Here is a 21,426-nt window from a genome sequence, read left to right on the forward strand (position 1 = left end):
GTCATAGGGAGCGTGATTAGATTGGCAGAGGACGGACAGGCGGCAGTTCTGGAAGCGACGCCCATCAAAGCCCCATTAAGTACTTGATTACAGGTAGTTAAACATGTATGACAAAAAATACCCCCACTCAATGACCGGAAGCATGAATCCTCCAAAAAAGGTGCGTACTTCCTGGTGTGTGCCGATCGACAGCATGGCTTCTTTGTGATGGAGTGAGCATCAATAATGCATGGGAGACGGCCGCCAACCAAATCGGTAGTATGGACCAAACGGCAAATGGTCGATTTATAAATAAACGCAGACCGCGCTATTGACTGCCGCAGCATACGCCCGACTCGGCGGCTATTGTGTGCCGTTGTGAGGTACGGAGCGGGGAGATTTTTGCCCTGCCTGGTTTTGCCACGTTCTACACTGCTCCACACAACATGCTCTGTGAAGCTAACGACCAATGTGCGGGCCTTTCATTGCGCCGTGCTCAACGTACACAGGCGCGTTGATTTGGTACCACAGGCGTCCGTAATACATTCAACGGAAGGAATTTGATCTGATCTCACTTGAGCACTATAATGAGTGGTCGACTTTATGGTTTTCCAATCTGTCGCCAGGATTAGCAATCTCGTGTTCCATGTTAATTGTCATAATGCTCGCGGTGTTTATGGTTCGTTGAATGTCATTTATCACAAAATAATCATAATCTAGCATCACACAATTACTTACAGAAGCAGGGAAACCAGCGGCACGCACTAAGTTGCTATACATACGAGCCGGAATGCTCCTTCTCTTCTTGGATGCTTATAGTATCCCTAAACCCAGAAAACTCCGCCCAGCGACGATGATGGCGATGATTCGAGATTGCCCCGTTGCAGTGTAAAGGTCCCACACGCGAAACCTGCACCCACAGTCTGTGCTTCCCCACAAATTACACTACCTGCAGCATCCAAGCGACGTCTAGCCCTTCGACGCAGGCAGCCAGCCTCGCAGTCTTTCCAGGCGTAGACGACAGCTTCGGGTCGGTGGGCTGGCTCCCAGACCCGAGCCATCTGTCATTACCTCACAAGTTACCCCACCTGTTCAAACACCCAAACTACCCCATATTTTACCAGCCCGCCTACGCCCGGAGTGGCCACTGAAAACACACTGCGGCGCCCGGCCCGACAGAAATACGCTGCAATCTCTCGCTTCCCCCACACACGGCCACTTCACTGTCGGCTCTGCCGTCTTGCAGCTCTGCACACTGCCCCCCAACACGGGGTGTGGGGGACAGCGACAGCCTCCGAGACCGGAGCGTGCCCTCCGTCCGATCCGTGCCGGCTGCGGCAGCTCCCGCGGGGCGCGCCCTCCGTCCGATCCGTGCCGGCTGCGGCAGCTCCCGCGGGGCGCGCCCTCCGTCCGATCCGTACCGGCTGCGGCAGCTCCCGCGGGGCGCGCCCTCCGTCCGATCCGAGCCGGCTGCGGCAGCTCCCGCGGGGCGCGTCCGCCGTCTGCTCACCTCATCCGTGGCCTGGTTGGTCCGGATCTGGAGCGTCTCAAGCTCGGAGCGCGGCGGTTCGGCCTCCGCAGCCATGACGGCGGTTGGGGTGGGGTGCGGGTGGCGCGACGGCGGCAGCGGTCTTCACCAGGCGACGCGACTCGGCCCGCAGCTGCCAGCAGAGGGTCAAGGTCAGAGGGTCAGACACTGCCGCGGGGCTGCCGGCAGAGGGTCACGGTCAGAGGGTCAGACACTGCCCCGGGGCTGCCGGCAGAGGGTCACGGTCAGAGGGTCAGACACTGCCCCGGGGCTGCCGGCAGAGGGTCAAGGTCAGAGGGTCAGACACTGCCCCGGGGCTGCCGGCAGCTCACGGTTCGAAGATCAGAGGGTCAGACACTGTCCCGGGACTGCCGGCAGGGGGCCAGAGTCAGATGGTCGGAAGTCCCCGGCCGGGGAGGGGGGGGGGGGGGGGGCGTAATCAGAGAAGAATAGCGCGAGTGTCACAGGCACAGGGTACAGGCAGAAAAGCACAGGCAGGGAGTCACCGTCACGACATCCCTGGACAGAGGGCACATCAGACTCGGACACCGCCAGGAGCCGCCGACGGTGGACACGGCCAGGGGGTAGAGTGGGGAGCAATTAGGGGGCCAAGAGGACGCCGTCACAAGAACGACTCACGTTCTAATTAAATAACAAAAAGAAGCACAAGCTACCATCAAGAGGTAATAATTGTAAACAACACTGCAGTTTCTTCGCCGTGAATGCAATTTTACATCAGAGTACGCTCACGCAGCCTGCACCACATAACAGCACACGATCGCAAGTCAAAACACGCCTCTGCGGCAGTTTCAGTACACCAGACTTGTTAGACAACCTATCGCGGCTGTCAGAGGGAGATACTGGTACAACAAAACATCACAAACATCGTGCGCGGATGGAAGTAATTCGACGCTCCCACGTCGTGTCATATATGTATGTATGTAGCCGTCCAAAAGCAAAATCCCATACGCACATTTTTTGCCATTTTGAGTATCTGATGGCACTTAATTTGTTTCTCAAGCTGAATTCATTTATTTCAATCATTAGTTGAAATTTTCACAAACTTTTACCTCCTTCTTTAGCTAAAAGGTTGTAAAATTTTTAACTAATCGTTCAATTAACTGCATTCATTTAGGGAAGATCAATCAAAAGACACAAAAAACGCAAATTGGCCAAAAGAAACATATCCGGTTTTGCCTTTGGACGACAGATACATATACATATATACATATATGTGTATATATATATATATATATATATATATATATATATATATATATACATATGCATAACTTTGTCCATAACAGGGGGTCTGACCTTCTCAAACCCTCTTTAAACCATATTTCAATAATGCATCATACATTCTCTTATTTATCACATCATAATCAGTTGTCGTCCTCTTACAGAGACTTCTTAGGGCGAGACTGCGCAGCAGGATTGCATACTGGCGTCAGGCCTGAGCGCTAAGAACCTCATCACGCGTCTCTCAGCTGCTGGCCTAATAGTTCCGCTTGTGTTTACTGACAGTACGCATGCGCTACCAAATCCAGCCGAAGAGAGAGAAGTGGAAACAAAGGCTTTTCTTACCGGCCAGGGTCCTACCTCACCCCTCAGTTCAGATGAGCCAATCATTGCTAAACAATGCTCAAACAGGTCCGCAACTGAGTGCCCAGTCTGCGCAGGTCAATATTGGCGCGGGCAAACCGTTTCACCTCGGCTGCGGAACTCATCGGCACCGCCCGTGACGCGGGGCTCGCGTGATGCGAAGCTCGAGTCCGCGATTAATTCTAGCATCGTCGCGGTCTCGCTGGCAGAATGCCGATACAGTATTAAGCAGCCCTTATGACGATTCGGACAGCTGGCATGCCCATCGATCTGCCCAGCATGAGCACTAATAACGACGCGATCAATTTCGCACTTGACCGAATCCACTAATCAGGCTCGGCACGAGCGTTGGCGACCTCCGCAGGCGGGGAGACGGCTGTCAAGTGCGTCACGCGACGACCACCTGGCTCCGTGTGCTGAGTGTTCTCTTCCGCGCCTGACTCACCGCCTGTTTCGTCTTCCCCATCGTCGCACCTTGCGCCCGGAAGTGTCCAGCCCCTTCAACACACGCGCCACGGGCCGATGGCTGCCGCCCAAAACAACAGCGGCCTTCACCCGACCGCGAATGCCCGTCGTGCATACATGTGGCGCGCATCAACGGCGACGGCTCACGTGCGGCTGAAGCGCCGCATCGCCCTGCCGCCTGCGCCGTCCTTCACGGACCGCCCGGGCGCCGGTCTCGGACGGCGCCGCCGACCCCCAGCGCCGGCGCCGGCCTTGCACGCACGGCCCGAGCGCCGGTATCGGACGGCGCCGCCGACCCCCGGCGCCGGCGCCGGCCCCGCACGGACCGCCCGAGCGCCGGTCTCGGACGGCACTGCCGACCCCCAGCGCCGGCGCCGGCCCTGCACGGCTGGGGGATGGCGTCAGCCGAGGATCGGACGGCACTGCCGACCCCCAGCGCCGGCGCCGGCCCCGCACGGACCACCCGAGCGCCGGTCTCGGACGGCGCCGCCGACTCCCAGCGTCGGCGCCGGCCCTGCACGTTCGGGGGATGACGTCAGCCGCGGCTCGGACGGACCGCGTCCGGACGGTGATGACTATCCAAGGCCTCGCGGCACTCGGCTGTGCCGGTGAGCGCGGTACTGCTACCTCTTCTTTCCTTCCCAGACGTTCGCGCCTCAGCACGGATCACTTCTGTAGTCACCGGCTTGCGGATTTCACGCGGGCCAAGACGGACGCCCACTGTCAATAAACATGCTCTTGTTTTACTCCGGGCACTAAACCGTCCCAAAGTGCTGAACTTGCAGTATGACCTATCAAACAGCTTCAAAATGCGTTTGATCATGCTTCGTGTTTACCTGAGAGCAGCCATCTGTGGCTTGCTCATATGGCCAACCGCACCGCCGTGATGCATTTCCGACAAGTACCCCAGTGCGCGCAATAAAGCAATCAGTCGTGTCAAGAAAGGCTACCTTGTCCCACTTGTCCAGCACATGTTATTATCAGGCAACTGCACAAAGTTGTATTTGTTTACACCACAAGCCACTCTGAGGCAAGGCCAATATTTGCCTTGAGCAAGCATTCCCCCCGAAAATAGCACTCCTTGTTACAAGAATAGCACCTCTTGCTGTGCTGCGAGAATGCGAGGACCACCGCCACCCCAAACACCGATATCACATCACCCAGGGTCGAAGCCGAAACCACATGCAATGCGACTAAACCGCGCAAGGCGGGACAAGTTCGACAGTCAGCCCAAACCACGTTGCGCTCGCTTGGAAGTTCAAACCCCGTGGTTCACTGGCCTCCGCGTACCAATTCCCGAGCGGCCTCCGCCAGCCAGCCGACACCGGAGCCCAGCCAACTCAGAGGCCAATGGACAGCGGGAGCCAGGCCGCCTGTTCCGGTGGCCCGGGTCTGACGGCAACCCAAGCAGCCCACTCCAGATCTCCGCCGGGGAGGTGCCCCACACAGCCCACACCCACAGTCCGACAGTCGGGACGCGTCGTGCGCCGCGACCCGCCGGACCGGCCTGACCTGACCTGACCTGGGCTAGCGCCGGCAGCGGGGCGGCGGGGCGGCGGGTGCGGGCGGCCGGCGGGGGCGGCGGCAGCGCTGGGGCCGTGGCGCGCACGGCGACTGGCAGCACCGTCAGGTGCGTGCCTCCGACGCCGACGCCGGCTAGCTCCGCCGCCGCCGCTGCCGCCGCTGCCCAATCAATACGGTCGACACCGACGGCGGCGGCGGCCGGCCCAGAACAAAGGCGCACACCCGCCTGGAGGCCGGCCAGCGCCACCGGCCGCCCGGGCGGCGGCCAATCAACGGAAAACGGGCGCCGATGGCGCGGCGATACGGGGCGCACGCGGAAAACACGCTACCGGTCAGGGGCTGGCGGCCGCCGGCGGCGGGTTCTACGGGCCAGAGGCAGGCCGCGAGGCGCGCTGCTACAGGCGTCGACCTGTTGTGGACGCCGGGGTCGGCCGCGGCGTCGCCGCTGGTCGGTTGACCTTTCCAGCCGGGCCGCGGCGGCGACCGACGAGCCGTGTCACCATCGGAATGCTGCCGAGCGGGGCCGTGCTCCGTTCCGGTCCCGGCGGCGGTCAGCTGCCCCGCCGCGCCGCGGCTGGGCGCCTGTTGGCCGCTGGGCTCCCGCCGGCGTGAGGCGGTAGGCCGACGAGTCGTCCGCGGACTCTGACTCGCCAGCTGCCGTGCCTCCCGCGGGAGTGTTCCGTCAAGAGCGGGGGGCCATGCCAGCCTTTGGGGAGCGTGACTCGCTAGCGGTACAGCAACAGCGAGCCGCGGACTAAGCAAACTTTGCCGCCCCTCTCCAACACGGGGACGGGTGCTGAAAACACAGTGTCCAAAGGACGCCTGGAAGAACAGGCCGCTAGGTCTGGACACGGTCACTGCAGCGGTCCTACAGGAGGCCATCTCGATGTCCTTGACAGACAACCACGCCAGCTGCTACGTCTTGGATGGCTGCTGCTGACTGTTCATGGGCTTCTGGACCTCCCAGCACACAAGAGGCGGGCATTTCCCCGAAACCATTCCAGACGGATGCTTCAGCGTTGCCTCGCATTAGCCAGAACAGACAGGCAATCTTACCATAAAGTGCACAGCACACGGTCAGCGCTGCAAGCTCCCACAATAAGGCTGTTGGCGACGCGGTGAATGGTCGCCGGAGGTGGTAGGACTGGTCCAACCAAGAGCGTCACCGGGGTCTGTCTGCCAGAGTCCCCTTCCCCTCTCCCCCAGAGCGACCAACTGCCGTTCTGGGTGAGAGGGCAAGCCTGTGCTTTCGATACAAGAGAACAAAGCGATCGTTGGATGCTGGATCAGCAAAACAATTAAATTGCAGCTGACATCGGGGAAGGAGGCACGCACGAACTTCCTCCCCTCCTCCCACCCCCGTCCGTGGCGACGTCCCCGGAGCCAATCGCCAGCTGACCTGAGATAGGGCCGGCCTGGGTCAGCGGATGCCGACGGTTGGGCGGGCTGGGACTGGCGCCCGAGCTCGTCCGTCTCCCGGCTCAGGTCGGTCCGACGGCCGGCCTGAGCGCGGCCGGCGTCGGACGCGGGCCGCCGGCGGACCCGACGCCGCGGGCCGATCTACTGAGTCCCACCTACGGCGCAGTAGCGCCCAGTCTCGAGCCAGACACGCTGCGAATCCTACCAGACTCACCGCCGCTGCGGATGCTGGTTTGGGCGTCCTATATCACTGCATTGGTTCGGAATGTTTTGTGCCCGTGCAAAGCCAACTACAATGTCAACGCGCATTCATTACGTGAATAAATCATGAGCACTGAAAAGTCATTCTGCTGATGGTCCGGTGTATGCGTCCCATTTAAAAGTAAGAGTCCTTACCTGTCTTGTCTCCCATATTGAAAAATTACCTTCCATGTAGCATCCACCTATGAATTATGATTGTGTGACTCTTGGCGACTGTTATTTGTTGTTGCTGTTGTCCGAGCTCCAAAGCCGGAAATTCCAACATTATGTTTTCCAATACAGTGAGGTTCTGCATCCATTCAATAGAAGTCAAACGTGATTGCAATCATGCTAGTCCTTGAATGCTTAGAGAGCAACTCACGAATGCAAAGTTACCAAACGCAAGTATAACATGCACTATGTATAAGGTGCGCTGACTGCCTATTTTCCACGGGCACAAAACATTTGCCTCGAGCAAAAGGAAAGATGGTGTTGCCTGATATCCATGCTTTATACGAAATCTGTCATGCAAAGGCAAAAAGGCCTGAGCACGATCAGGCTAAATTGCTTGGAGGCGTTTTTCGGCGAATAGAACGTGCATACATGCTTTGAGAAAACTGAGCATGTTACAAATGTAATTTTTTGTGGTTTTTGCATTAAATCACAAGATAAAAGTACATAACAAGTAATCCAACCTGCATGAAATGATGTAAATAACTCCATTTAGGAAAACATGATCTTAGGCCGCTTTGCCTTCAGACAGCATAAATAATGATGCCCAGCTCTGACCTCATACTTCATGAGCATGATAATACATTAAAAAACTCCCCCAGTGCCCTCCAAACAGGGACCCACGGCCTGAAATACATCCATATGATCACTCATAGAAGCAAGGCTTTTAGACACGTATGCCTGCGACGCCATCAGTGGCTGACACTCTGCAGAGTTCGGGAAAAGTTTGGATATTACCCGCGCAATGCACACTACCTGCACCCGGGTTTCGCGTACCTCCATTGACGCCCTGAATGCAATGATATTTCTTGTCATTCTCCCGAGCACAAATGAGGTCGCAGGGTGACCTAAGGTCAAATTCTGGCAGAATAGGACCCATTTAGGACAGGACATCCACAGGAAAAATGGGTGCTGAAAAATGCAGGCAAAATCCAAGACCTTGGCATCGGCAGTTGTGCTACAGAATGGTGCAGCCTGGGAGGTCCCAGCATCAAGCTGTCCGATTTGTAGTGTTGGTGGAAGTAAGCTTTGACTAAAAGGAGTGTTACAGATGGGTCTAGGTAAGAATTTTGTCTGATCATGCCTGCAGTGATGACAATTGCTCTAAATAAAGTTTGCAGTAAGAAAAGTTTCACTGTGACCACAACCACACCAAGATTTGCCAGCCAGGGTCTCCCCATCTCTGATAGGTTGACACACCATGGGGATGATATCCTAAGAATGAGGCCTCCACATGCATGTCAGAGCAAAATTAACTAGCAAATAGAGCCTTAGGGCCTCATGTTCAGAGCACAAGGACTGGTCTGCTACCATATTAATACAGCCTCTTTCCAGTCATGAGTCACAAGTCAAATTTTTCCAGTCAGTCAAGCAACACCACTGGGTTCAACATCCACCAGACTAGCCTGGGACATGATGAGTGATTTACTTCCAGCAACTGGTGGTGTGGGGACACTGTTCAAACAGGCTCTGAATATGCTGCACATGGCCCCACAAACCATAGCCATTTGTGCTGCACACAGTGTGAAGACTGACCTTGAGAACTCTGACCCAGGTTAAACAGAACATCCAGGATCAGCTATGTTCTAGAGCCACAGTTGTTGGATGGCAGATCAAAGTGCATCTCCATCAAGAGGACTTCCCAACTCAACACTCTGCCCAGCCCAAGACATTATGCCAAGAGAAGGGACCTCATCCCTGGCCAAAAGATATTTTCCAGAAGCATGCTAGACCTGAACCTGGTTGAGGATATGTGAAGTGTTATTCAGCAGGTCCTGGACAAGGAAACACTACAAACAATCTAAGGTCCAATGATGTTTTAAAATGCATAGGATCAACATCAAGGTCTCTGTGAAGAGCAACTTTACTGTCAGCATATGGATCTATGTCTATCCATCCACAAAGGGTTAATGACAACTCAACCAATAAAGGAAGGAGACCTTTTTGCTTGTTTGGAAGACAAAGCAGACAAATGGAGGCATCAATACTAGATTATGTGTCAGTTCTATTACTGACATGACAAAATAATTCAACAGGATAGTTCAATCTGCACTTAACTCTGAATCACACCAGGTGTGGACACCTGCTCTGAATCCTACCAGCACCAGGTGTTGTGAGCTACAGGTGATGGGTTGGCCCAAAAATATTATCATTGTGCTTTCCTAAAATAGGCAGATAGCTTTGATTACAAACAAAAGTTTTCATTTAACAAGAAAAATATTTGAAAAATCATCACTTTTGTTGATCTTGTAGCTCGGCAGATGCCAGGCCATTCCAAATGATGACAAAAGATGTTAGATGATGCTGGAAGTTTCCGAGCTTTCAATATTTGGTCATGAACTGGACTCTGTAATCTTCAGGTGAGTTCCATTTGTGGATATAACATGCTTCTTGGATTGGTTAACATCCAGACTCAGCAAAAATACACCACACAAAACATGCCAAAAGTAATGAAAAAACTAGACCAAACATTTAACTGGTTGTATGCAGCAAATTTAAGTACCCCCAACTAAATGCATGACCACTGAAAATATTGACAAGAATAAAGACAAGGTTCCAATGAATCATATTATGATAGTCATAACTTGAGATAAAAAGGTTTTCAGGATGGAAATACTTATTTGCATGTAAAAATTACTCCTACATTAAGCACAATTTAGTTTGAGCTGAGTTTGGCCTGTAAATATGTCAGGTTCTGCCTGTTCATGCTACTTGAGCATCTAATGCACTGGATGAACTTTTCATGACTGGGCTAACAACCAGGTATGTCTTGCAGATGCCATGGTTGATACAAGTGCTTGCGACATTTCCATGCATCTGGGCATCTAGATACATTGTTCACATCATGCAGCCCAAACTAAAATAAAATACACATCACAGAAAACAATGCTTGATGTAACAGCAGCATCCCAGGAACATTTTCACTGCAATAATGTGCAACACCAATCTAAACACTCAAAGTTTGGTGCATGGTTTCTGATGTTATGCGAACATCTGTTACAGTGGACAGATTTAAGTAGTGACATCTAGGCAGGCACCTTGACTTACAACCCATTTGATTCTCAGCCTCATATGAAATCCCCCAAAATACCTCCCATTTGTTGCTGCAAATGAGCCTGATTAAGTTCTGAATAGCTCACATGAATACCTTGAATTATTGTGATTATTTTTTACGAGGCAAGCCGCATACGCAAAATAACTAAACGGCTGGGGGGGGGGGGGCCGAGACACGAATGACAACATCCCTGAACTCCGACCAGATCACACGTAATTGACCAATACTTACACTCCGCCTATGGAGCCCTCGACAGGTTGCTGGCCACCAAACCACCCGCGCCGTCCCCCGCACAATTCAATGTAACACGGAAAATCCAAACGCCAAACAATGAGACCAACCAATGAACCAGACTGCAATGAGCAGGGCCGGAGCGGGTTTTACATACCCGACCAGACCCGAAGTAGGCGGTGTCACGGCCAAGGCTGGTCACGTCACCTCACAAGGAACAAGGAACCCAAGGAAGTATAATATCTTTGGTAATAATGTCCGTTATTTGTTGCCGTTCTCAGATCTTTAATGGCGTCATATAAAGTCTCTAAGACAAAGAAACTAAATATTCATCACCCTGAGTAGCATGCACTGGGTGGGGCAAAAATAAAATCACAAAGACCTTCAGATCAGTTATTTTTTACTACAAAAATATCGCTCGTAGTTTCAAAAGCAATGAGTGCGTTCTTCCAGAACATGTCAAGATGACGTAATGTAAATTCAAACAAAAAACAACCAAAACCCAAATTTTAAATAAATCCAAAACATTGCATTTCGTCGACATTTTCATTTCTTTCCTGAAAACGACAGCTTCACGCGCACTTGATTCACTTCGTCGTGAATGGTGTGTGGGAAAAACGCATTCTGGGGACAACTTTATCGCTATTTCGAACGCGGCAGTTAGTACGAGTCTGTGACATACTGGCGTAAATAGTACATTCTCGCTATGCAATGTTTCTCTTCGCCGAGTTATTGACCCGGTCCTCGTGTTCGTGGTTGTCAGGTGGGAAGTTTATATCGCGTGCTTCTTATTTGCTGTTTTTTGCGTTGGATATTCGTGTGTGGTGTAGGTTGACATCTGTACCTTATGTTACAAAAGAGCATTGGGCATGAATCGTCTTCTGTAAGGTAGCAATTATCGGTAATTATGAAACAGGACGGGTACATCTACTCTTACCTACAAACTTAATATTTGCAGTAGCAAGTATCTGAGTGCTCCAGAGACACAAAACTCTTAACATGCCAGTGTCATTGCCACAACATAGTTGAAATGTAATTATTCCAAAGATACAGCATTTCAAAGATGTGTGGAAAAAAACAATTTAACCCAACCTCACCTGTCCACCAAATCTAACCTCACCTAATCTGGTTGTCTGTGCAAACACCCAGATCCTGCCCACAGCCCCAATATGTTAGCTGTGCATCCCCATCATATGACTTACATGGGCATTGTATCCAGTTGCAAAGATTTGCATTCACCCTTGTTAGAACAGAGGTCCAAATAGTGAGGCCATGTTGTGGCTGCATCTAAATCTTCATTGGGCTGTTACTTAAGATGATCCTGAGCATATTTGGTGTTCCTGCCAATAACCTATGGTAAAGCCCATGATTACTTGAGTTTCAGTTCACTTTCATTCACTCAGCAAACCAGAAAAATGTGATGGTAACAGAATGAAACCAGCAATGTTAGATGTTAGATGAATGCATGGTTAGATGTTAGGTTAGATGAAGCATGAAACTTTTCAGCTTATTTAAGGAATGAACCTAGCAGATGTTTGAAAACATTTTGTTTCAGACTTAGTTGTTAGTGTGCATGGTTTACAGTAACTTTTAGGATTGAAAAGCTGATTTTAAGAATTTTGATATGTATTTTGTGGGCTTGAGGATTCAGGAGACCTAAATCTGCTAGAAGCCATTTTGGATCATGAAGCATCAGCTCTAGTACACTTTTGTGGCAGCCTAAAATTTCTCTCATTGCAGCAAACTTGACATGGCTGGGCTGATGGGAGGAGCAGCTGGGACAGGCATCGCAGCCTCCCCGCAAGAGGAAGCAGAACAAATCACCAAGGTAGGATGTGGAGACGACTCACGGTTTCTCTGTCCTGACCTTGTGCTGGCTGGCTGTTCCTCTTTCTTAATGGGGGCTGTCTTTTCCTGGTTTGCTCATTTGCACAGCATTATGCAGATACAACCACCCTGCTGTTTATACATCTGATGCACTACAGCAACTTGAAATAGGATGCAGTCACTGTTGTAACCAACAGTTGACATAATTTTCCCAAACCATACACAGTGAGGAGGTTCTACACTTGTGTTGTCTCCAGACACAATTCACTAAATAAAAATTTCACCATAACAGCATGCAGGGCTTCAGTCGCCAACGTGATCACCTAGCTTAACTAAGCACACCTGGTTCTCTCTAATGTCTGATCTTTCAGGAAGGGCCAAAATAAGTGAAGATGCATCTTTATTTTCATTTGAACTTTTCCCGAAAGCAGAGCCGGTCCACGCGAAGGCATGCCCCAAGGGGTGATGCAAGACCACCTGAGGCTTTTGATTTTTCTAGGTTCAACGGTTATACTTGACATCTTAGCGTTTGTGGTGCTTGACCAGCGCATCGGCAGCTGCGGCCATTTCACAAATCTTCATGGACGATGACGATGGCATAATTATACCGTAGAATGTTTGCTAGCATGTCTTAGTACTCTCCCAGATTCGGCCTGGCGTGACCTTCAAAAGGGCTTACCATCACCATTAACGTATCTCAGCCTGCTGTATAAATGACCATGACTAACGGCTTTGCGGGCGAATTGGAAGTAATTTGTTTGCGAGCTATTTTGGTGACTGCGAAACGCTCACGTCCACATTTTCGCGGTGCAAACCGTGGGGGCGAGTCCATGGACCAGAATTTGAAGCGTTAAGTTGCGGGTCAGTCGAACAAGATTCCAAAACTCAGCGAAATGAAATGTCACTGTGATCTGAGCGGCCAGAAAGGTGGCACCGTCTTCAAAAGTCATAGGGGGTCGCACTAATGTCACTGGCTTAAGCCATCTGATGCTTATTTTCGGACGTCCGGTCTGTTATTTTGTATGGGCTTATGTTTCCGCCGTGTGCTCGCGGTGCTAAGAAGACAACTGATGTATTTCCGTTTTTCAGATACGGGATTTCTTCATGCATTTTAACAAGATCTCAGAGATGTGTTTCACAGACTGCGTTTGGGACTTCACAACGAGGGACGTGCGAGGAAAAGAGGTGGGCGCCGATCAAAGCTAGCTTCAGGGCCGGACTGCACACCCACGTAATACAGACGCGAATTGCACTATGGGTGGATTCGCTGAAAACCGAGTTGCTAGTAAGACCGTTTCATGTGGTCAGATTTGTGTATTACTAATGTTAATATTATCCATTTTCATAGAGCTAAGTTTCGAAGGAGCGAAACGTTTCGAGAAAAAAAATGAACGGGCCTTTTGAATGCTCGAGCGTCTCAGTTTTGTTGCATTTTTCAGAAAGTTTCTGACATTTCTAAGCAGATACTAGTCAACGTTCGCGTCTCTTCGGGAACAGGTAAAACGAAGATGTCAGTTGCTAACATCAAGTATTTGGACATTCTTGAGTAATATGTAAACAGTTCACGGACCCATTACGGACTGAATGGCATCCAGTTCAGTTTTCGAGGGGGCGCCGAGTGGTCATGCAGTCGACGCGCCCATAGGCACTTACTGCAATCATCAAATACCAAAATGTCCATATGAACATCAGGTTTTGTGGCATCGAGTGGCGACTGGGTTCCTTTCATCTACTGACGGCCGATACTGATGGCATCTGCCTGCACTGCTCGGCGCGAGTGCCTATAGTGCACGAACGGCGGAAGTCGCTGCCGTATGGCCGTCCACGCGCCTGAGCGATGCTGTGCCTGCGTTTGATGATGACCGGCGACATGACCGTTGACCTGACCCATGCTGTTCGTTATTCAGGAGACATGCGCGATCTCGTGCCTCGAGAAGTTCCTGAAGGCCAGCAACAGGATATCGCAGCGATTCCAGGAGCATCAGATGATAGCCAACGAGAGCGCGATGGCCGCGATGAAGGCTAGTCGGTGATAGAGTCGGCGGCGGGTGGCTGGGACGATGCTGCGTTCGTCTTGTGGCGCAGCGGGCGTGGTTGACGTCACTAGTGCAGCCCTCCTGCTGAGATAGTGTTCAAGTGTACCAACTCCAATACATTGATGTGGTGATGATGTGTATTACTGCGCAGTGAACGGGATACAAACGGCTTGTCACTTCTTGGCCTGGCTGGCGTTTTTCTTTCTCTTCGCTGAAGGTTCGGGTTTGTCCCCCGTCTGCCGCTTTCCGTCACCTGCAAGTCAAATATGGTAAGGTCTTGGGCAATGTCTTTGGTAATAACCTGATCCTTATCTGCCATGTTGCTCTTCGGACCGAATCCAAAGTCTAAATGCCGCTCATAGCTGATTCAAGGCAACAAAGCTAAGATGCATAGATCTATCCATACAGAAGATCCATCATGTCCCAAGCTAGGAAGCTGAAATCTATATATTGAGGAAGAAGGTATGGTTTCAAAATTCTTGCCAGCTACGATTCACTAACATCAGCGATGCACTGAGCAACAGCGCACCAGTCTCCAGGTCACGGTTCCGTAATGCGAGTGAGCAACAGAAGATGCACCCCCTTTAAGGACAGCAACGTGAATGAACGATGGAGTACAAGGAAAGCATTTCTCATTATACGCTCCGTCTACGATCACAAGCACACGATCAGTCTTAACTAGGTAACTTGTAACTTGGATGAACAGTGCAAGACTAGCCAGCTTGGAAGGGGAGCCGTCAAAACGTCTAAGACTGCAGCGTACAGTGGTCATATTGTCCAAGACCGCAAATCCAGCGTTCATAATGTGCAGCAAAAATGTAAAACCAACGCTTTGGGGAATTTGAATCACCCATTAAGATAAAGGGTCTCTTTAAAATAAAGGTTATGTTGCCGCGAAATGAAAGTTATGGCAGCCCAAACTGACCATTTTGGTGCCCCCTAGCCAAAGGAGCCAATCCAGGATCTTGTCAGGGTGGGAGGCACGATAATGCTGTATCCCTGAAATTAAGTGCCCTTGGAGAATGAAGGTTTGGGGTCAGTTATGGTGTTCCCGGATTTTGGCGCCTATCGAAAATATATTTGTGGTCATTTAAGGTGCCCTTGAAATTTCGGGGCTTTCCAAAATAAAGGTTATGTGGATCCGAAATCAGGATTTCGCTGCCCCTTCACCGTGATATTTTGTTGTCCCCTTACCCTGAGGGACGGGGGCATAGCCGCAATTATCTATCTTCCGCAATTATCGCAGAAATAGGGATTATCTTTTCACGAAACATCACTGGCGATATCTAAGGCAGCAATAGCTTGATGTGTAAGACAGCAAGAGAACGGTACTTGTTTACTAACAACCACATATTTCTGAGCATAACACGATATAAATTCACGCATTTGCACTCTTACTCTGGGTTACATACATCTCCCGTTACATGACTCCGTTCACAACTCGACAAGATACTACGGGCACTAAAATACGTGAGAAAAAACACACACGCACAGCATGCTGTTATCTAAACCGATACATCCACCAGAGAAACCTGCCTCCACCTGAAATGGCGGGAAAAAATCAATAAAATGGCAGAACCCGCCGCCACCCTGCTGCCTAGTACGCACATATACGCTGAATATGGATCATAACATTTCCATGAACTTCTCAAAGGTCAGAACAGGTCACTGACCTGAAATGACCCAGGCCAACATTTTGTTTGTAGGAACATACTGCCTAGCGTAATTTCTGTCGCTTATTCAAGTGCATAGCTCGAAACAGTCTTGTATTATTTTGGTCATCATGACCTTCGACAAGTCACACAAGGCCAATGACCTGAACGGAGCATGTGACCTTTTGCCTAGAACAGGTATCTAAGGTTCTGGGGGCGCTTTGAAGACCCACCCGGACGTTGACCTCGTTAGATCTTATCTGAGCCGAAGGTCATGACCTCGGAACTTCAAAATCTGACGTAAGCAATCCCACCCCCGCCCGCCCCCCCCCCCCCCCGCCCCACCACCTCCTTGAAAGTAAAGATATGTAGAGTTCGGAATAAGTCCTGTTTGCAGGAGCGTGCGAAGGAATTTGCAGTTGGAGGAGGAAGGGAAACAGACAAACAAAATCACTAACAATATGGGTTAGCGTGCCAGGAGCTCCAGATCTACATGCGCGCCTACCTGGAGCAGTCATGAAATCAGTCAACCTTGCTCATCAACCATCGGTTCCTTTAAAAAATGAGCTGTGAAACATCACCAACGCATACAGTAAATAATGGAACCAAATACCGCGGATAATTTTACCCATAGCCCGCAATACAAAAACCTCAGGCATCCCGACAAGTGTCTTCCACGATTACCGTGGAGCCACTGCCTTGAATTCTTTCATGCGCCTGCTGCCAAGGGCATGCTGACGTGGCAAAGTTTGCGCGCATAAACAAAACGTTGTCCATGCCCATGCACAGTGGTTTAACTGGGTGTCACTGCACCGCATGACGCCACCCGTCGGCTGAGACGGGCGAAAGCGGCTACGGTAGCCCTCCGCCGGGCAGTAGACGAACCATTAGGTTAAGGGTTGCGAGGAAGTGGTACGGTATCCCATCCCCTGTACCTCACGCACCCTGGACTTTATGAACGCTGGATCTTTTGAGCTCTGAATGCTGCGGTTCTGGGTGCTGTGCGCTTGGACTTTCTGATTCTCCTCTTTCCAGTGATGCTGGACGGTTTCTGGCTGTTATGAACGCTGGATGCTGCGATTTTGGACATTTTGACCAATGGACGTTATGAGCTCTCGACGTTTCAATACGCACCCGCTTGGAACTGTCAGCGAGCAACAGAACAAGATTCGGCATATTATCCCGGCGAGTAATGGAATGCGATCTTGCTCGCGGCTCCGTGACGCTAGTGAGTAAACGAACGCGGCTCACCGGGCGTCGGGCGGGTCCTGTCCTTTGCCTGCCACAGACTCTTGGAGACCATCCTCTTGGCGGCCGGCTGGTCGACCCGCATCGCCTTCGCCCTGTCCACGACGTCCTTGACGCGCAGCATGGACGTCTTCAGGCGGTCCAGTTCGCCCTTGATCCCGTGCTCCCTCGCGTCCTCCCCCCTGGTGCGCAGGTACACTGCGAGAGCGGCAGGCGTCAGCTTCAAACGGCTGGACGGAAGGCTCGCCATCGAGTGACAACAGAGTCTGGCAAAAATAATGTGCCGAGGAGCGCGGACGCAGACGTGGGGCTGACAACTATCGCGTCGATAATCTTGCGTGACGGAGCCAGGCGTGGCATCATGTTCATCATGCAGGAAACAACCAACGAAGCGGTCCGTCAAAAAAGACGTGCATTGCGGGCACTGTCAACACATGGCAAGCCTCCTGCAGTTAAAGCTCAAAACCTTTATGGATGAAATGGCTCCCGTCTTCTGGAAGGGTCACTGGATCAGTGGCTCTTCGTGCTGACAAGAACCATAGCGAAAATGGTTATGTATTGGCAGTGGGCTCAGTGAGATACGCGTGGCCAGTCCACACGGAAGAAGATGGACAAGCACCGAACCGTTCGCGTGCGGTGCATTGTTTGAGCGCATAGTGCGGGAGTTAGTGGTTCATAACGCGCGAGCCTTGAAAGCGCAGACACTGGCTGATGCCTCACAGCTTTCTCACCCCAGAACAGAGAGTTGACGGCGTAGGCTGACACCAGGTCATACCTGGCCCGGTCAAGCGGCGACATCTGAAGCAGGTCCACGGGCATCGTTAACACCTCATCGGACTTAATTGGCGGCCGACAGACAACGCAGAAGGTGCGTTGTCGGGTAACACGAAACGCGGCACGACTAGTCGCGCACGTATTGCATCCAAAAATAAAGACGAATGAAGACTTCCCAGAATTAACCCCACTGCACCATACGCGTGCTTCGTTTAAGAACCGTTCGGCGATATAACAGGCGCTATGTAATGTGTTTTGTGGCATCCATAATATCAGCATCCTGATTTCCAGGTGCTTAATCCATACGAGTCAGGAATCTCGGAATACTGCGACGGGATCAAGCAGTTCTGGATAGGCACTGGTCACCATGTCAGCGAGTCGGCTGTGCAAGCCTCTGACAGCTTGCATGACGACTGCCTCACTGCCAACAGGTGCTCAAATAGGCAGTCTTTACGTCATCCAGCCATGCTGGTCGCTCGTCGTCGGTCGCCAAACGCCACATGCTGCGCACCATGAGCCGCACAGTCTGCGAGGTGGAGGCAGCCACGTGCAACCAGCCTCGCGCAGTGTCCGGAAGCTGGTTCACTACAAGATCCAGGCACTGATCCATGGTTTTCTGGGGACTGGCACTCACAGTGACATGGCCAGAGAGGGAACACATATAACTGGCAGGTGGAGGCAGAAGACAGCCATTAGTAAGCAACTGATGAATGCTCTCAAGATGTTTAACTTAAGTCTTTACTTACTGATTGGTATGATTCTTCTAAAGGTATTGAAAGAATTGGGTCTAGAGTTGTTTCCAGACTCTTGAGGCTTTTGTCCATCTCACCCAACTTTACAGCTAATCCTTTTGGAAACTCTTCAGCTGACATGGTTTTGTCTGGAACAGGAGTAACATGTTACTAAGTTGGCACTTCAGAGCATGAATATGACATACATCAACTTTAAGACCACATCTTTAATCCAAAGAGATTAACAAAGAACCTACCAGAAAAGTTTGACAAACACCAAATCATAAGAGACTGACAAAGTATACATATACCACACCACTCTGTAAAACTTGTTTATATATGCATATATAAATATATATATATATAATTATTGTATCTATCCATCCTTTCTCATCATTTTTTGCTCTTACACTTACTTATGTATGAGTATATAAGTATGTATGCATGATCTAGTTTCTTCACCAATGCCCATCTGACCTTTACATCTCAGTAAGACAGAAGGCAGATAAGGGGTGGGGTGACTTGTCCCCATCCCATCATCAAAAGGAAACCCATCACATCAGTAGTCTCAGAATTCAAAAATAGGAATATGGTAATATTAGCTGCCTGGCTCTGCACACATTTGCCCTCCAGCTCACATTTTAGCCATATCAGCCCAGAGAGCCTCTAACACCCCTCACCAGTCTGCACAAGACCAGTCAAATGTGCATGACACCCACACACCCACACAACATAGGTGCTCTGCATATCCTACATGTGTGTTTAACTTGGTACCTGGTCAAATGACACTGAATTATGCATAACTTTTTTGTGTTCATATTTTCACATCTTAGTCTGCAATGATCTTTACCTTGTAATTCCCAGAAACATGGGCTTTGTGCTGCAATTGGTGGTGACCATACATTAAGCCCTAAGCATTTCAGTGTAGCACAGCGACACCACGGCAAAAATGTCAGACTGGGCACATTGAATTCCTTGCACTTGGAGTTTAGTACATGGTTGGAGTAATTTATGTGCATAAGCCAATGTTTCAAGGAATCATAATGGTACGAGGGTAAGTTCAAATGTTAAGATAATGGTAATTTAATCATCTGAAAGCACTTTCATGAGAACATGTGAAGCTTCCGTACAATTTGCTCGGCGCACGAGCGCGAGGCTCACCCACCGACGTTGCGTAGTGTACCGCACAGTGTCTGCAGCCTGGCCTCGAGACACCTCTTATAACCACGCAACAAGACGATTCTCAGTTCGTCTTTGACCTGTGCGGTTAATGCACCATACTGAACAATCTTCCTAAACAATTTGCAGCCCGCGCCCCATCCCCACGCGCGCACCAGACTGCGACGTCTGCCTCTCCAGCCAAGTTGTGCATCGTCACAGCTGCGCTAGAAACGCAGGCGTGCGTGGATATGGCAGCCAGGCAAACACCGATATGGATATGGCATCATCGTGCATCGTGAGCAGGCGCATGATGCCACAGACCAGGCTTTGTGATCACGTGACGTGACGACGTAATTGCAAATCGCAGGCCCCGGCCTCGTTCCTGCTTGGGAAATGGGTCTCAAGGGCTCCGACGGGCCTGGAGCCGACTTTTTCGCTTCGTGCCGAGACCTTATATAAAGAGGATAGAGAACCCTATGATGGCCTTAATAGGAGCCCTCTGGGACATTTCAGGTCACGGCACTGCGTGTGAAGGCCGGGCCCAAGTCCGATCGAACCATTAATCTCAACTCCCGAGGGACCTTCCAGCACCTCTTCGGTCCTCTTTAAACAAAGCCTGTAACCAACTAGGGGCCACTAGGGGCAGAGACACAACCCGTTATTATGCGCTGTTGGCCCTTGACTGACGCAGGGGCCCAGTTACTTTTTCAGAGACCCAGGTCAATGCAACTTGCGGGCTCCAATCTTGCTCCTGCTTGGGAAATGGGCACATAGAGTTCGGAATGACAGGGAGCCACCTGTTCGGTGTTCATGCTCACTGGTCGACCTGTCCTGTCTCGACGCACAATGTTTTGTCAGGGCAATCGCATTGTAGGAGGGATCCTCAAAAGGTACAAGAGGACCTTGGACTGATATTTCCTACGACCTCACGAGCTGTGACTCTTTAAGTGACCTACATCCAGTGCTTCAGGTCCTTATGTCCTCAAACCGGGCATTCGATAGTTGGTTCCATTGGGCCCTCGGGCCCCTCTCGAGCCTCACTGAGCCCTGACTTGGTCAGCTGGGGACCCTTGGGAGCACAGGGCCGTCTGTTAAGCGCTGTGGGTCCCTGGCAGATGCGCGCCCCAAACAGGTGCAATTCACTCGCTTCAGCTTGGACGCTGGATGGGAGGTGAAGCCCTTAGACCGATATGGATACGGAGCGGACTGTGCGGTACCGGCGGTGCCTGACCAACATATAGACCCATATCTACATAGCGTGTCCCTGACCGGCGCAAAAGGCCCTCTGACTGTCATTTAACGGTCCTTCCCGCAGGACGGATCCGCCCCCCCCCCCCCCCAATGTGGGCGGGTTCAGTTGGCAGATAATCATGAAAATTATTCGGGATGTTGGAAAATGTTCGCGAATGGCGTTCGACACTGCCAACACGGAAGGTTATCCGAGATCATTTTCGTACCGAGGGAACAACCCGGAAAAAAATTGCGGGGGATGGTCAAGACGAAGAATCCTTTTTCGCGGTGCGTACCCGTTGGCTGTGCATGGCCATCGGAGATGAATCCAGTGGATCATTTCCGGACCGGCCGAACGAAAATGGAGGATCTCCGTGGATAATTATCGGGGAGATAATTATTCCTTGAGCAATTTTCCTTCGGTCGAAGACACCCTAAGACCCGGACCAACTCTCCGTACTCTTAGAGCCTCCACTCAAGCCCTTGATCG

General features: G+C 51.0%; 3 protein-coding genes across 7 annotated transcripts in view; 1 reads left to right on the forward strand and 2 right to left on the reverse strand.

Annotated features, from left to right (window-relative positions):
• Positions 1-10,482, reverse strand: part of Snap25 (Synaptosomal-associated protein 25kDa) — a 34,553-nt gene extending 24,071 nt beyond the window's left edge. For 2 of the 5 annotated variants that reach the window (XM_037216064.1, XM_037216063.1), the window contains exons 1-2: positions 10,278-10,482; positions 1,490-1,640 (exon numbers count right to left, since the gene is read on the reverse strand). In XM_037216064.1, the coding sequence (XP_037071959.1) occupies positions 1,490-1,564 (75 nt within the window). In that variant the 5' untranslated portion in view covers positions 1,565-1,640; positions 10,278-10,482. Of the gene's footprint in view, positions 1-1,489; positions 1,641-5,099; positions 5,120-10,277 lie in introns of those variants that run through there. The other 3 variants (XM_037216060.1, XM_037216062.1, XM_037216061.1) reach the window with 3 other exon arrangements.
• Positions 10,483-12,017: 1,535 nt separating this feature from the next.
• Positions 12,018-14,271, forward strand: LOC119093848 (mitochondrial import inner membrane translocase subunit Tim9). The gene is made up of 3 exons (XM_037216859.1): positions 12,018-12,105; positions 13,194-13,289; positions 14,012-14,271. The coding sequence occupies exons 1-3, from the start codon at positions 12,028-12,030 to the stop codon at positions 14,135-14,137; spliced, it is 300 nt and encodes a 99-aa protein (XP_037072754.1). The 5' UTR covers positions 12,018-12,027; the 3' UTR covers positions 14,138-14,271.
• Positions 14,264-19,896, reverse strand: Rrp47 (Ribosomal RNA processing 47). The gene is made up of 5 exons (XM_037216858.1): positions 19,880-19,896; positions 18,561-18,694; positions 17,772-17,838; positions 17,044-17,238; positions 14,264-14,393 (listed from the first exon to the last, which is right to left on the reverse strand). The coding sequence occupies exons 2-5, from the start codon at positions 18,684-18,686 to the stop codon at positions 14,314-14,316; spliced, it is 468 nt and encodes a 155-aa protein (XP_037072753.1). The 5' UTR covers positions 18,687-18,694; positions 19,880-19,896; the 3' UTR covers positions 14,264-14,313.
• Positions 19,897-21,426: the final 1,530 nt, after the last annotated feature.

Source organism: Pollicipes pollicipes, unplaced genomic scaffold (assembly GCF_011947565.3).
Source record: "Pollicipes pollicipes isolate AB1234 unplaced genomic scaffold, Ppol_2.1 Scaffold_4002;HRSCAF=4701_pilon_pilon_pilon, whole genome shotgun sequence".
Lineage (NCBI taxonomy): Eukaryota > Metazoa > Arthropoda > Thecostraca > Pollicipedomorpha > Pollicipedidae > Pollicipes > Pollicipes pollicipes.